We start from the raw sequence: 17,938 nt of genomic DNA, 5'->3' as shown, positions 1-17,938 counted from the left end.
TTCAGCTCGAACTGGAACACAAAAAACGTGGATATATAACCACGTTAATAACGCTGCGACAAAAGAAGTTCTTATGAAAATTGTGTCCACAAAACCCGAAAACTTGGATAAAAATGTTCTACAAAACAATTACCAGGCGCAATGCAAACTTTCAGAAGTCTAGTTAGACAAAAAATAAGACCTTTTTTATCAAAACAAGATTGCAAACGCAGCAGCAAATGACAAAAGAAGTTTCTAAAATCTCTTCAATGAAATATCGGTCAAAATTTGACTGGCTTCGATACAAAGCGGAGATATGAAATCGATACTAACAGAATAACAATGTTCTTTTTTCAATAACCACTTCCTAAATCATGGACACCCTGCGATTGCTGCCATCGACGTTTAGTCTAGACTGCCACAATAAAAAAAAAGTTTTTCTCAAAAAAAGTACATCGGGCAGTTATTCCATCACTTGAAACATTATATAATGAGTGGCTGAGCATGGCTTTTTCCACAATGCCTAAAAGTAGCCAAACAGTTGCCTTTTTTTCAAAAGCGGCGATTGTAGCCAACCCACAGACCAACATCACAACTTTCAGTCCTTGGAAAACTGTTTGAAAGATTTTTATATAAAACAATTTACACGTTTTTGAACAAAATCACCATTTTTTCAGAAAATATTGTTTTCGAGGCAGATTGAGTACTGTTGACGCAATAGCTTCACTGACAGAAGAAATCAGGGAAATCACTTTAAATAAAAAAATTTAAAAAAGCACATTCATTAATCTAAAAAAGCTTTCATTTCAGCGAACCATGAGATATTGCTGATAAAGTGTGAACACTACAGAGTTCAAGGAATGGTACTGAAAATGCTTGTTTTTTATCTAAAAGTCAGACTCCAATATAAAAAATTAAGCAAAGTTGAATCTTCAAAAATTATCTGCGTTAAATGCGGAGTCCCACAAGCACCATTTCATGGTCCACCGCTTCTCATTATCTACCTAAATGACATTCCATCTCAAAAATCAAAAAAAAAAATTAAGACTATTTTTTATGCTGACGATACAGTTGGTTTTTATTGAAGGTGGTACTGAGACTGCAGGAATGAAACACGATGCCACGCTAGCCGCAGTTGCAAACTGGTTTCCTAAAAAATAAATTAACGATTAACACAACAAAAAAAACACACAGTGTTTGGAAAAGGACGCAATCTGAACCAGCACCATCCAAAACTATCAATAGATTGAGCCTAAATTGAACAAACCAGCTCTTTTAAGTACCTAGGATTATTATAAGACAACCAATTGGTATTCAAAGATCATGTAAACTACGTCAAAGAAAAGTTATTGAAGTTCTTTTTCTTTTTTTTTTACCGATTACGCATTATTTTTATGTGAACACAGCTTTTAAGGATTTTTAAATTTATGTCAAAACAAAAATACAAAACACATTTTAATCTACTGATCTACTAATGAATGGTTTTAAACTAATGAACATGTTGATATTTTTCTGGAAACGTAGACACGAGTCAATTGAGCAAAAACAGTTCCACAAAAAATAGGCGTTGCCTCAGAATTTAATGCTTCTGAATGTTCAATATACGAGCAAAAAACAACAGCGCCTTTTCAACAGCAGAAATACATGCTTTTGGAACAGTCAAATTGCTAGCAAAACTAACGAAAAATCTACCTCAAAGCGACGTTTTTTCAACCATAATAGCGGACTCGGACCTTATTGAAATCTTGAAAAAAAGAAATCGGGGACAGTGTGTACAAACTGGCAGACAAAGATTCGATAGTAATTCGTTGAAATGTTAATTTTTTTTGATGCTAACAGGAGTTGATAGACAGACTCTTTCATGTTCAGTAGAGGAAACAAATATCGGTTGCTAAAAATACCGTTTCTTCAATAGTTAACCTCTACTAGAAGGAATAATTTTTCATTGTTAAACATTTTTTGTTTTTTTTTTCAACTAAAATTGCATAACTTTTCCGTGAGGCGCCTGAAAACAATCCATATTGGTTTAGTGGCCACCTTGTAGTGTGGCAAATTGTAAGCGATTGTATTTGTACAATGCATGTAATTTTTGCTACTATTTTATGATAATGGCACTACGAACAAATTGTTATTTTTATTATTTTTGTTATTATGTGAAAAGTGAACAAAATTGTTGAATTGTAATTACCCAAAATGTTTAATGACGCAATATACTAACTTTCTTACTTTCTTTCAAATGCATGAAAAAAATAGAGCCAATAGAAAACGAAAAAGTCATTATCAATTCATTGACTTTGCAAAATGACGGAAATTATTTTTATTTCTAAGAAAATCATTTTTCAGAATTGGGCTATGTTGGATCTGCCGGAAATTCGAGTGATGCAACCAGCTCAGCAGTGGCACCACGTGAATCTCTGGATTTTCTACTTGCCGACAGATTTACAGAATTGGGACTAAAATGTCTACAGTACAGGTATAATTACAGGGGTTAAATTAAAAAATTCGGGAAAATATAGAGGTAAATGTTAAAAAATGTTAGTTTTGTATTCATATCTCATGGCATGGAATTGGGTTAATCAGCGAATATTAAAATCTAATTCGACGCTTGGCTTATCAAACCCCCTAGTTGAGAAGATAGAACAAAGAAGAAAAATGACGAAGATTACAAAGATTTTTTGAATATTCGTTACGTTTGCTTTCAAGTTAAGTTTGCTAGGAAGCACCAGCATTTTCGATTTCGTCGGTTTAAAACGTAAACATTTAAAAGATAGGAATGTCGTGCTCTCACAAATTCCGTTTAATAAAACATAAAATTCCACAAAGAATTCCACAAAGGTATTAAGAGTATATAAAAGTCACTTTATACAGAGATAGTTTTCGTTTTGGAGCTTCAAGTTGTACCGATCTACAACTTTAATCTAAAACTACTGTAAAAAATTATTAAGAAAAAAGTTTTTCAGCTTTGATTTTTTCCAGCCCTGTTTTCTGTCTGATGGGTTACTGGCTGAACGCAAAGCAGAGTGACCGTGAACCAAAAAATGATGACGTAGAGAAATTCAGATACTTCATTCATTTGCTGTTTGAGGAGGTCAATTGGTACTCGTTCAAACCACAAGACCAGAAAAACCGTAAGTAGAACCACGACCCTAGAGCCTAAGAGAGCCAATAATACGGACCGTTACCAGGGTCAAATTGACAGATTTGAGGATATCGGAGATTATGAGTCAGCGCGCCCACTAAGAGGTTTTAATTAAATTTGAGCTAACTTGTTGATTTCAAGATAAACAAAATGAAAAATTCACAGAACAACAGTTTGGAATTTGTGACAAAAATCTGCAAGTTATAAACAATTTCAAAATATTTCTCTGATAGTTTTTTTCTCAAGATTTTATTATCTCATTTTACTGGTATTTCGCTATAAATTTTAAACTGTTTTGAATAAATAGGCCAGCTTGTGGTTTATTAGATTCATTTTGTGCACTGAGTTTTGAAATAGACCCAAACAGAAAAAAAGAAACACAATTTCAAATCACTTGAGAAAAATGTATAGTTTTCTGGAAACACAAGTATGCTACCCGTCCATCAGTTTTAGTTAGCTTCTCAAATGATTTGTCTTCTGATTCATACAGAAAACTGGCAAAAAAACCATGATTTCTACTGTAAGGAGACAAAATTCCTCACAAAGATCTCCTTTTATATATTCATTATGAAAAACAAGATAGACCCGGAGGTTAGGGGCAGAGCAAATCAACGCTGAATCAGTCTAGAGACATTTTGTTTTTCAAAATGGCCAGTACTCTGTTCATTTCATAATTTACACTGGTCTTGAATTTTGAGTTAAAATTGATTCATGAAAAATGATATGTTCAGATTAACTCACGCCCAAAACGTTTGCTTTATATGAGATTCGAACATCCGAGTTGGTACTTGTAACTTTTAATTTGAGTAGCAAGTCGTAACCACTAAGCTAAATGGGCTATGTGGTAATTGCCTAAAAACTTGCTTATGTATGAATAGTGTGTAAAGTGCTACAGTAGTTACCAGTTATAGGCTACAAAAGTGTGACATTATTGTGCTTAGACTTAATATTGGGGTATGAGTAACGTTTAGGCTGTACAGGATAAAATTAGCCTGGCCCAACTCTATGGCCTCATTATAATCAAAATTAACAAAAACTGCACGTAAAAGAACTTATAATGTTCTGGAAGTGCAATGCTTCAGAACAGAATTAAGTTAATACTCTTGAAATGTGCTGGTTCAGCGCTGAAATGTTCGGAGACTCAAGTCGAGGTAAATGGATCAACAGCAGAAATGGTGCCACATATCGTCTTGTGGTTAGATTGTTTCGTTAAAAGTTTTCCGAGAAAAATTTTAAACTTAATACAACCTTAATTACCATTACAGTTACAATTACCTTAATTACAATACATCCCCATTACAATTTTTTTTTGTTGTTGTACAGCAACTTGTCACTTAAAACCCGCGTCACGCATCGTACAACTTTCGATTTCAAACTAAATCATATATAATTCTTGAGAATCATATTAAGTCATACTTGATCTGTGTGATTTATTAAAACTCATACAAAATTATACATGATTTCACGGAAGCCATACAGGAATCATAAAAATTTTGAGACCCAGAATTTTTATAATTGCACTTCGGAGTCGTTTATGGAATCGCATAGTGATGCCGGGGATTTAAATAAGTGATCCCTACCAATATAAAGTAAAGAAAAGTAAATTAAAAGCAAGCAAGATGTATGATTCTTTGTTATCATAATAGTAGGGTGTTTGATTTCTTTGGTCTCATACTAAGTAGTTTCAACTTGGAGATTTCAACTCGGAAAGAGCCGTTATGTGATACCATATTATGCTATACAATGGTGTAACCATATTTAAACAATAAAACGAAGTTGGAGTATGTTACCGACATCATGTATCGGTTGCTCATTTTTGTTTTACTCGTCTATTTTTCTTCTTTCTTTACCAGCAAACAAATTTGGGATGAATTCTGTCCCCTCACAGCTTAGTGGGCATATCTTTTACGCCCCCGGTGCACTTACAACTCTTTCATAGTAACGTGCTATATGAAAACAAATAAAATGTATTTGGGGATAATGAAAAGCACGGGGGAACAGAACAGATCCCAAATTTGTTTTATTGGTAAATCAAACCAGGTTACCCATCGTACAACTTTTATTGATTTAAGTAATAGGCCATATATGATTGCTAGTAATTAAACTAGGTTATATAAGATTTTTGTGACTTCTTACTAGACTTACCATGATCATGGTCAACAAAAAAACAAGCTGAAGACCTCAATGTCTAAGTAGGAACAAAAATCTTCATCAACTGGGTTGAGCAGTCCCGCAGGTTGGTGGCAGAGTAAATCAGCGCTGAATCAGCATAGAGACGTTCTGTTTCTTAGGATGGCCACTACTCTGTTCATGTCCCAATTTACACTGGCTAGTCTTGATTTTGAGTAAAACTTACTTCATGAAAAATAATATGCTCAGCTTAACTCCCGCCCTCAAGTTTTGATTTATATGCGATTCGAACTTCCGCGAGAATACTTGTAACTTTAAATTTGCTTAACAAACTGTAACCACTAAGCTAAACGGATTTTTTTGGTAATTGCCTATAAACCAGCTTATATATAAATAGGTTTATACTAATGTTGTAATTACCAGTTGTAAACTACAAAAGTATGACATTGCTCTGCTCAAACTTAATTTTCGGGTTTTAGTAATTTTTAGACTGAACAGGATAAGTTTAGCCTGTTCCATTTCTATGACATCAATATAACCACAATGAAGAAGAACTGCACATAAAAAATTAAAATTATCTGGAGATGCAATGTTTCAGAACTGAATTAAAATTTCAGACTTGAAATGTGCTGATTCAGCGTTGAAATGCTCTAAAACTTATGTCCAGGGTATTAGCCATAACCATTTGTTTATTTTGCAAGTAGCTCTACTAGAAAAGAACTGGCTTCCTAAAAGTGGTGAAATATTCAGTGTCAAAGTTGAGAAGTCACATATCTTCACGATTAAAATTAAAGAGAAAATCAATTTTTTTAGTAATTTGGGAATAACTATGTAATTTTTGTACGCTGAAAAGTGCCAATTTTCACCTTAAGGTAACGGAGGTCCTTATGAAAACTTATTGCTTGCACATTATTCTCTCCCTCTTACCTCTCAAACTTAAACCTTCATCTTGAGCAAAAATGAAAATCTTACATTACCACTATCACATTATTCACGACATATTCAATGTGTTGTGCTATTTAAATTAGATGGCAAAACTTAAAATTAGTTTGAATCCTTGAGAAGCATTCCATCACTACGTAGTAAGTGTGATAGGGTTTAGTGAAATCAGGGAAAACTGGTTGCATTAATGATATAATTTCAACTTACCACATAAACTCTGTTTGTGTGATATTAACCATAGTGTGACCAATCTTGGCAGCAATGATGATACCACGTGAAAGTTTCATACTTACGTAAAGGGCCAGAGCACCATAAAAACTGCTATGCTGCTCATCAAAAGAACTTGAAATGTGTGGAATAAGAAGAAAAAGGCAGTCGAGAACAGGCCACTGTAGCGCTCATGTTCTGTGGCGATACACATAGAGCGTTTATTGTTCCGACCCCACTTGTGGGGGGGAGGAACTATATACTCAAATGGGTTTTTTTTGTTCCGTGAATTTTGGCCGACCGATATGTTCATCGTAGAGAAATGTGCGTGGTATCATTAAAAAGCTCGTCCAGCGTAGAATTCGAAATTAAAAAGATTTTTTTGAATTTCGTTTTTTTTCGAGGAGTTATCGAGGTTTAAAGTTTCATGTGAACACTGGATATTTGGTTCACTTTTGTTCACTTTTACCGTAATTTTCGTTCGAATTAACGTTTTTTCTAGGAAAACTTTAATTCAAAACTAGATTTCACGCCAAAAAGTAAATCAATTTTAGGTTTTTAAAAGACGATTGGAGATAATAAAGACTAGTTCTAGTCTTAGAGGGAAGTTTAATATATAAAAAAAATTCGAATTAGGTTTGGGAGCTCTTTTTTTTAGAAAACTTTGCAAGTTTTGTTTTTTCAAGTCACCTAGAGACTACTAGACACTTTTAATATCGAAGTTCCGTTAATGACAAACCTCTTTTACGATCAAATGAAGCCCAATGAACAAAAAATTTGTTTCGAAGGGATCGCTCATGTTTTTTTTTTGGACTCTTATCTCAAATTTCATAATTTCAAATGAAATTTTGATTTAGTTTTTGGAGGTTTTACTAAAGTTTTATAATCCTATGGCATAAACTTGTTGACTAAACGTGCAATAGGTTTGCTAATGAGCATTAAGTGAACCTATCTAGTGCTGTGAGTGGACAGCTAATGGCTGTTAAGACTTTGAAAAAAAATTTTCGAAAGTTTTTTAAAATTAGTAAATCATAAACTTATTTTTGTGAACTGTAAGTTCGTCTCAGTAACAACAGGATTGAACTCCTTCATACCACTGCAACATAAGTTAATCTCATTGGCGGCTTTATCAAATAACTATTGGTTATACGTCTTCAATGCCACAAGATTTCAATTTTTTTTTAAAATTTTTTGGACATTTCGTTTTATTGGTTCATTTTGAAAACTTATCACGTCATCCTAATATTGATGGCTACATCTTCCTTTAGTGAAGACGTCCAAAAGATCATAGATAAAAATTTCTGAGAAAAAAATATGGTTTAAATGGCTTCAACACTTTCTTCTCCCATTTTTCTAAAGAAATTTTGGTTTTTACCTGTATTTGTTGTTTTTTTTTCATAGTCTTAAGACATATTGTGATGTCTTATTGATTACCTAGGCATCATAAACAACCTTGTATTCACATCGTGGCATAGCTGTGCGTATTCATTTAATTCCTATGAAAGCTTTTGAGTTTAATGGCTGTTAAGATTTTAAAAATATTTTTTTATTTTTTTTGAACATAAATCAATCTTAAGCCTATTTTCTTGGATTGTAAGTCAGTCTCGGTAATGACAGAACCACTTGTTTTCTACATCAGCAACAATTTATCTAGTTAGTGGTTTTGTCTTCTAACTATTGGTTTTTTTTCTACTTCGGTGTACGAGTTTTCATAATTTTTATAATATTTGGATTTTTTTTTGAGTAATTTTGGTTCCTTTTGAAATCGCATTACATTATCCTAATATTGATAGCTCCCATTGGCTTAGTGAAGACGTTCAATGGATCGTTGAAAATGTTTTCAGAGAAAAAAGCTTATGGTTTAAATAGCTTCGACACTTTCTTCTCTCAATTTTCTAGCGAACTTTTGGATTTTGCCTGTTTTTGCTGTTGTTTTCATAGTCAATGACTTGTTGTAATGTCTTATTGATAAATTTTGAATGACAAACATCCTAGTCGTCACATCATCTAGGCATAATTTAGCGTATTAAATGCCTTCCGTTGAAAGCTGTAGAATTTTTTGACTTTGATACTATGGGTTTTCTCAAAAATTTTGTGGTTTTGATGTATTTTTCTTTGCCATACGACTTATTGTGATGAGTAATTGATGTCACATGAATGAAACCTATGATTGCTATTCATCGAGGCAGAATTTAGTGTGTTTAATTAACTTAAAATGTAGCATTTTTTTAAATTCAAACATCTATTTTTGTCATCTCTTCATTTGGTTGACAATTAAGTCAAAAATGTAGATGAGCGCGGGTCGGAACATCATGTGCGAACGCACATTAACGAGCCGCCTTGTTTATTAATAAGAGTCAACCGGTATGCCAAAATAGACCAAACTACTTTCAAAGAAAGTGGCTGCACCTTACAGAACAATTCAAATTATTAAAAGGTAACATAAATTTTTAGTGTATAAACAGTTAAATATTACGATGTAAGTTGAAACAAGCTATAAATTGGTTGTAATGGAGTTTAATGTGTTTAGATGGCTGCTGTACATATCAGACTAAGCTTTACGTCGAGTATGGCCAAAAGAATGGTCTATCTCCCGAAGAATATTTGGATAAGATCTTCAAGTTTCAGAGAGTCGGAGACAAGAAAGTGGTGTTCCTCAAGGTGACAAAATATTTTGTTATCAAGGGATTAATAATAAACTATCTTGACGTTTTAATAATTTTGATAACTCGATATCATGAAAAATTGAAAATCGGTGAGAAAGCTTGCTTTATTGCCCTAGGTATGTAAAGACACAGATCAAAACACGTTAAAGTGTTCGGTTTTTAAAATGATAGATAGCTAAATTGAAGAATACTAAACAAAAATATGGCATTATTGAAAATGACTAAGCTATACCTTTAATTGCTCTGACTTCGAACAAATCTTTTCTCAAAAAATAATTTCAGGTCCGATTTCATCGGCCAACGTGCATGAATGTCATCAGCCAAATCGGATTTGGAAATGGGGATCTCAAAATTATTGGATCTCGCAACGGAATCAAAGGAAAATTTGCATTCCCAGCTCTAGGAAACAGTACAGCAGTGCCGGTGTTCTACGGAGAAACTATTGAGGCAAAACTGACTTTCTCCTGGTTCATAATAAACATTCTGTGTCTGGAAAAACCAGAGCTGTGTGAACCGATTGTTGAGAAACGTGCGACCAGTAGTGGAAATTAATAAAAGTCAAAAATAAAACCAAAAAAATGAAAGTCAGCTCTTCATTATGGTATGTGTAGTAATGTGGAGCAAAGCTCAATTCCTCTGTTTTTATTTGGCATAAAATGACAAATGTATACGATATTTCAATACTCAATTTTTTGAATACAGCGAAAGTTAAATATTAACTGTCATTGTGTTGGAACCTCAAGTCGGCTGAACTCGGAACCAGGGCCAGAACATAGAATGGTAAGATCAAAATAACTCAACGAGGGGTGCCCAGGCTTATATGCCAGACGGACTCCAATATGTCTAGACCCTCCCCGACGGAAAAGGTCTATGTTCAGAATTTCTTGCGTTCATGTTCAGACTATCCTGCATGTTTTTGGATGTAATTTTGTGCAGCTTCCATCCTATGCAACGCACGACGCACGAAGTATGACCTTGCAATGAACAGTAAGAGTTGAAAAATATCTGAGTCTCTGTGTCATCATATCTGAAGATTTGCAACTGGTCTGTACGTCTGACGAAGAGTTTGCACAAACTTTAAAATATTCGAAATTTTTTTGTTCTTTTATATGTCTAAAGGCTGAGTCCAAAGGTGCTAAAACTGACAGCTCAATCTTCATAACTGATGATATAATATGTCAAAATTTTATATGAAACCAAATACAACCAACCACGGCAACGATTTCTTTTATTTTTTTTCTCAATAGCAACAAACCATATAAACAAGAAATGAGCTGCACATAAATAGTGCACAGTCTAAAATCCAAAATTCATTGCCTTCAGAAGAAAGCTGAAATTTGCGCGCTGTCTGATATTCTTGCGTTTAAACCTGGAAAACACCAAAAAAAACTACTGAGGAGCTTTTGTTTTCCGTTCTAAAAAAATGCTGCAAAAATTGAATCCTAAAACAAGTGGGTTCCTTAAACGACTCGGTGGGATCCTAACCAAAAATGGTGACATTATTTATACACAAGATTTGCATGAATGCTTGTTTTGTTCTCAAGAAATTCGGTTTCCAATTTTCAAAAGGAAAACTGATTTATAAACGCTAAGCTTCATTTTCTATTGCGCACGAATCATAAAAAGTTTACTTTTAATTTTACTCATAAATAGCTGTTAAAAATAATCTATATCATAGTAGTAAAAATCCTTTTATCTACAATCGTATGCGCTTAGGGCTGTAGGTACTCTTTCTCTTAAAAAGTATGCCTAAGTACCCTCGATGGAAATTAATTCTTGTCCTTTTTTAAAGAGTATGTCTTTAAAATTTTTTGTGACTCAAATTTTATTGTTGTGTCATGGTTTCAGAGTGAGCAACTGATGAAGTTTTCATAATATTGGCAGAATTTTTCTATGCAATTTCATATTATATATTGAATAAAGTGTCCATTTAGAAATTTTGTGAAGTAAGTGCATGATAAATTAAGAAGGACTGAAAAAAGTGAAAAAATTTGGCGTAAATTCCGCTGCCAGAGGTGGCAAAAATGAATGCGTATAATCAAGTATCAATTGAGAAGTACACTAACGTTTTAATATGTCCAAATAAAAATTGCTTTGCTGATATTGTACACAACCAAAATTGTCAGTCTAACATAATTTTACTAAAACTACAGTTAATTAGTGCGAATAGAAGAAACAGATATTAGGCACATATCAGGAAGAAAATAATTACAAAAACTTAAACTGTGCGTCGTTGTGACTAAATTTTGTGGCAAGGTGCATGCGAACTTGTTAGTTGTGATTCAAAACTTAAAATGAGGCCCCCTAAAAGGGGAAATCAGGTCTGATAAAATTTTTTATAAGTTTTAGAATTAGAAAAAGAAAAAAGTTTGCCAAACCACATGAAATTATTCACTTTTTCAATGTACCAGTACAATAGTTCTGAAGTAAATGGTTTAAAACCAAGGTCAGCTCTCAGAATCGAAGAATCGATATCCATTTATCAGAATAAATTTTTTTTAAATTCTCTTTTTTTTTTACATTATTTATTGGAGTTTCACTTTTTTGCTTTAATTTGCCTCCATAAAAGCTGCCCCTGTCATATGAACATCAATTTTATCGATCCTTGGATTCGTAACTAAAAAGGGGTAGTACAGGTACGACAGGTAAAAAAAGTAAACATAGAGCAAATTAGTTCTTTTTGTGTAATTTCCGAAAATCAAAGCAAGTTTTTTGAAAACGTTGTTATGTATGGCACAAGTTTCAAATACTAAATAAAATTTTTTTACAAAATAGCTTCTGAACATTATAAAAACTTCGAAAAACTTCTAACAACATTACATATTTATCAATAATCACATACTTTTCAAGTAGCTTTTCAAGTCTAATACTTCATTTGACCTGATATGAAACAAGGCGGCTCGGTAATGTGCAATGGCACATAAGGTTCCGACCCCGCCCATCCACAGTTTTGGCATAATTGTCTACCAAATGAGGAACAGATAGAAAAACCCAAAAATTATTTTTTGCGAATCCCAAAAAAGCCCAAGTTTTTTTCAAAAAATTCTGTATGAACGATAAGATAACCTCCAAAACAAATAACTCAGTGGAGTAAAAATTGATGCATTAGATTGCTGTAATATGTCAATATTAAGAAAGCGAGTCAAAACGAACAGCAAAATCAAACAGCAACAACAACAAACATTAATTACATCAAAAAATTTATGTCCCTCTTAAAAACTAAATTTAATAACAAAGTCAACATACCGTCAGATAAACCTGAAACTAAACAAAAATAACTTATAAATCACCAGAAAACATATGCGACCAGTCCATAAAAAGGTTTGGTAACAATTATACAAAAAAGAACAAAAACAGAAAAGTAAAAAAAATTAACTTATTTTTTTGAAACAATTAACTTCAAAGTAATAAATACCATTAGGAATAAATTAATATTACCACAAATTTGCGATTACCACTGCTTCTATAGAAGGGCATTAGGACCTGACCTTATTCATTTTTTAGAGCGGCCAAAAAGAACAACAAAGAACAAACAAAATTTCAATTGAAACTTGCCAGAAAACGCTGTCAAAACCGTCAAGCCAAATTTTGGCACTCAAAATATATTTGATTGCGCCTTCTTCAAACAGCTATAATGTAGTACGTGGCCATTCATTAGTAAGACTAGGTAACAAGTAGACAAAAAAGCGAAGTGCTAAAGTATGTAATACTTTTAATTTTTTTTTCGAAACAAAATTACATTCAATGTAATGAAAGGCATTAATTACAAAAAGAGCTATTTAAATATCGTCGTTTTTTCATGAAAAAGAAACCCTCGAGACCTGTAATTATCCAGAATATTTCTTGCATCTACAAAAAGAACGTCAAATACGACAAAAATCAAATTAATTTAATTTTTTTTGTGAAAAAGCGGTGTCGAAGCCAGTAAGGTCATAACAAAATCTTAAAAAAAAAGATTTTGGGACACCAATCCCTTTTATTCCCTTGACACCCATAATGTCATATTTGACCTGTAATCAACTAACGAGATTAGGTAACAAAAAGAAACATAAAAAGAACAAAAATGCGAAGTTAAAAAAGATTTTTTTTAATTTTGGAAAACGATGGGTTTGAAAGTCATAAAAGCCATCAGCTATCTGCTAATATCAGATTATCGGTTTTTCTATTCTTCCATGAAAAGCCAATGAAAGCTATCACTATACAGGAAATTTCATACGACCGAAACGACAAAGTATAAATGACAGTTAAGACAAAATTAAAAAATTCAATTGATTTCTTCACGAGAGGCGTCGAGGCCATTAAAACGATGATTTATATCTTTCAGGATTTTAATATGTTCAATTGTGTTTTAATTTGAATGCTAATAAGGTGACATTAGAACTGTCAATAATGTGATAATGTGACAAAATTAGAAAACGTGCAAAACTGGCAAATATCAAAACAAACAAAAATCGAAAATCTTGTAGTATCGAAGCCAGAAAACAATAATTTCAGGCTTAAAACTGCAACCGAGAATAAATGTTAACTCAGTAGAAAGAAGAAGCAGTCTTTTTTCGCTGACACTAAGCTGGAAGTTGAACAAATTAAGAAAAAAATAGAGGAAAATTTAATTAAGCCATTATTTATTGAAAAGTCAATTATTTTTAAAAAAGAAACGACCATAAACTTTCAATTAAAAAACTAAATGCTTTAGCCTGGAGCTGTTTAGCAAGCGAATTGATTGGACTTATCACTCCTGAGCTTTGATTTGATATGTTCTGTTCTTTATTATTATTTAAAAAAAAGTCTTTTTTTTTAAAAAAAAAGACCGACTGATTACAACCCGATTTTTTTTGGATTGTAACAGTCCAAGAATGGCCCAAAACTACCCCTGTTAATACTTATTGTCCGTTAAGAACAATTGATTTTTCGAATGTTGTAGATATAGATAATTTCTGAGTTGAAACTCAAAATAAATTTTGCATTTTTGATAATCAACGAGTAAAGTTAGCAAAAAACGGCAAAGTTTTAACTACAAGGCACTCTCTGCGGACTCTGAAGTAGAAATAGCCCCCCTCTGAGTCTACAAAGATTGTATGAGTGTTGTTTGGGGGTGTACTGTAGGCAAATTTAATCAAAGTGGACTAAAGTAGCTTATTTCGTGCTGTTGTTGATGAAAAAGGCTAAATTTTGAAATGTTTATTCAGATTTTTTGACCAAAAAATTAAATCAAAACAATCAAAAATGCTTGTTCGTCTTCAAAAATAAAATCAACGATACTATTCTTAAAAATTATAACAAATTTTAGCAAAATTGACGAAAATTTAGGCAAAAATTCCGGAAAATGTGAATAAAAACAACGTGAATTCACTCTTCTTTTCTCAGAAGTTTAAGCCTCGATAACTCCCTGTAGAAAACGAAAATTAAAAAAATCTTTTTAATTCCATATTCTACGCTGGACGAGCTTTCTAATGATACCAGTCTCAACTCTCTACGATGAATATATCGAGCGGCGAAAATTCACGGAACAAAAAAAAACCCAGTTGAGTATATAGTTCCTCCCCCTCAAGAGGGTCGGAACAATAAAAATTGTATTAATGAATCTATTGTTTTGATTTCAAAATTAATTATTTAATGTCTAATTGTCAGACAAATTTATCTATCATTTAATTTTACATGAATATGTCCCGCTTTCATTACAAAGAAGCTGTAGATACGAAATCTCCATGGTATTGTAATTCTATAACAAATACACTTTTCAACACATGAACATGCAGTTATTTCTCTTCATTTAACGAGACATTTTATTAGGTTTTACATGTTGCGTGACTTGATGTTACAGGATTTCATGTAAACATTTTGTTTGGTGTTAGAGGCATATCAAAGCAAATAGATAAAGAAACTTCTCCAGCATTTTGGAAAGCTCCACATCAAATTATATCTCATCTGGCCAAGATTTGACGAAAGGTGTTGACGGCTTACAGTAACTTGGATATGCTACAGATGGGTTTCCGAAATCTCATGAAATTATTCTATTTACGAGTCTCAATTATTCTATTGGGGCTGCAGATAAACTTCAGAATGACATTTTTGTTCTATGAAGCGATCCATATATAGCAAAGTTTCAACTTTTTTTGCGCTTGTTGAGATTTTTTGGGGGGTTCCAAGACTATGGTATAGATGTTGTTAAAATCCAAGTTCTTCATGCTTACCTTTTAGAGTTTGAATGCCTTCTTTGGGCAAGATTAACAAATAATGTTTTTTAAGTGGGATCCTGAAAAGTACCAAGCAATGATGCATTTCGGTCAATTAAGTTACTACCTAGGTTAAAATGAATTGGTAAAGATACTATGAGCAAAGCGGGCGAGTAATGCACTCAGTAATACATGTCAGTATGGGCTAAAAATTGTACTCTGATTTCGGAGACTGAGCACACCAACCAAAAATGCTCCACCCAAATGCTGCACCCAAAAACATTTGATTCTGAAACAATTTTTTGACGAGTATATTCTCCGGAAAATCTGCAAAATTCAGCATTTTTTGCACTAGATGCATGGTGACGGTTGTCCAAATAATCTCGGAAATTATTTCGAACATCTTTATCATTATATAGGACAAAAGTGTCAATGGTTTTCACAAAAGAATTTTATTCCGTGGTTCGGCAGAAAACATTACCATATAAAATTTATCTGTAGTGTACTTCGTGAGATATCAGAGACATCTTTACACAAAGATTTGGCGTGGACTTGACGTGAACACTGTGAATGTGAGTGTTCGCACTGGGTTCTTGGCCTTTCTGTCAGAAAAAAATTCGAACTGTGACATTTACCGTAGTCTAACTCCCACGTTTATCTTGCAAGATTCCGGCCTATGACAGTTATCACGCAAAATTTTATCCTGCACAATCTTGCTAAAACTGTTTAGCATAAAGACAAGACGTCGGAAGAATACGGTTATTTTGTGAGACCAGAATTGCGACAATATTCGTAAGACTTGTAAGATCTTGAAAAATAACCGTCGGATTTGGATAAGGATAATCTGTAGGAGCGTTATCGTGGCTTATTTTTAGGAACTCTGTTTTATTTCTTGACATTTCGATAGCTTGCGACAATAGTTTAATATCCTAACGAACATTCAAAACGCAAGGACCAGCGATCTATATTCTCCACAAACAATAATAAATTTAATATAAATTATTCGACAAGGTTAAGTGTACTAAAGAGCAAAATAAACATCTAAAATTAAATCTTGACAGGTTTGGCGACAAATATTTGCAAACCTTGAGTTATAAAACGAATCAATTGAATTATCAACATATCCTTGGGAACATATTGATACTTGTTGAAGCAATAAATTCAGACAAAATAATCTTGTTCACACAAAAATGAAGTTTATCGAGTTGTTGGCTGTTATTACTTGGGTGAAGTATTGTTGTAATGCATACGGTGAGTTTTCCTCTGCCAGTTTAAATTAAATCAGCGGTGAATATTTCATGGATTGAAAGAAGACCGGCTGCTTAATTAAAATCATAAATAACTAATTTTAATAATCAATTCTTTAATCATATCTCAGCAGAGGGGGTACCAAACTGCGGCAGGTAAACTAGCCCAATCAATAATTGCGACCCGTACTCCTATCTTAATTCACGAGAAAAGGCAATAGCAAGATTAGGCGACATTGGGTTTAACCGACAACCAAAAAATGAGAATTTAAGCCGACGACCCGGCCGGACGAAGTACTTAGGTGATATCAGGTTTTTCAACCAGTCAGATTGGCTGACGATCACAATTTTCAATCAATCGTAATTGAGTGTTCGGCTAAGCTTTTCATTTTTTCCGTGTCGGCTAAACCCCTTGTCGGCCAATAATGCTAGCACCAACAATTTTTTACTTAATTAGAATTGAAGCGCAAAAATTTGAATGCTTAAGTTTCAATAGAAATCATGAAGTTCATATCAACTTCTAGTCAAAATTTGTCTCTCGCATTCGCACACTGTCTCTTTTATACTAAGAAAAATGTGAAGGACAGAAAATTGGAGTGTTCAGGTTCAAAATTCTGGAACGGATGAGCTTAATTTACAAACTTTGTTTTCAGTTCACATTACTTTGCGTATCATAAAAAAGATTGATTCGAACAAAAACTACCACATTTCCCGGAAAAAAATAAAATTTTTAGTGAATTATAAAAATAAACCAATCGAAAACTCCGAGTCTATGGACATGAGCAATTTTAAAGCTGTAGATTCCAATGTTTCAATGGACCACTCGAGCTAAGCTCAAGATTTGCGAAACTTTTTCACCAACATGATGCAAAACTGAAACCTCGACTAATAAGTTATCTAAAATTCAAAAAATTAAGAGAAATCATATGAAATATTTAAAAAAAGACATCGTTTGTATCACTTTGAAAAAAGACAAAGCAGAACGTCACAGCAGTATTAGTAGAAAAAATTTCAGATATTAAACCAATAAAGTTTTTCAGATGATATAATAAAGCAAGCTCAGCCCTGCCTCTTTCTGCATTTCCTTCAATTACGCAAAATCACCAAATATTATGCCAAATTATGAACAGTAACCTAACGAACACTCTATCACGAATAGAAAGTTGGGAATTTCTTGACAACATAAAAACAAAAAAGGATTGTTACAGAAGAATAAGAGTTTCTAACTGTCAGTTGAAGTTATGTATGGTAAATGAGGGATATTTGACAATTTAGCTATTCTTGAGTCATGGTCTGTAAAATGCCAACATATAGCTGAACACAAAAAAACTTCTATTTTGCAGAATAAGATCGAATACTGAAACCCCCACAACAACAAAAAAACTGCGCAAAGTTTTTCAGAAGCCTCTTTTTTCATGCCTACAATTTTTTCAATTGTCTTCGAAATTTGCATAA

At 33.0% G+C, this 17,938-nt stretch overlaps 2 protein-coding genes across 2 annotated transcripts in view; one reads left to right on the top strand and one right to left on the bottom strand.

Moving 5' to 3' along the window:
- Nucleotides 1–17,938, bottom strand: part of LOC142337402 (uncharacterized) — a 162,173-nt gene that overhangs the window by 135,303 nt on the left and 8,932 nt on the right. The gene's annotated exons all lie outside the window — the stretch shown is intronic.
- On the top strand, nt 8,808–10,177 carry LOC142338201 (uncharacterized). The gene is made up of 2 exons (XM_075387846.1): nt 8,808–9,058; nt 9,346–10,177. Exons 1-2 carry the CDS (start codon nt 8,918–8,920, stop codon nt 9,613–9,615), a joined length of 411 nt encoding a protein of 136 aa, XP_075243961.1. The 5' UTR covers nt 8,808–8,917; the 3' UTR covers nt 9,616–10,177.

Source organism: Convolutriloba macropyga, chromosome 4 (genome assembly GCF_964194025.1).
Source record: "Convolutriloba macropyga chromosome 4, txConMacr16.3, whole genome shotgun sequence".
Lineage (NCBI taxonomy): Eukaryota > Metazoa > Xenacoelomorpha > Acoela > Convolutidae > Convolutriloba > Convolutriloba macropyga.
Note: the sequence above shows the minus strand (reverse complement) of the source record. Positions and strands in the feature narration are given on the sequence as shown.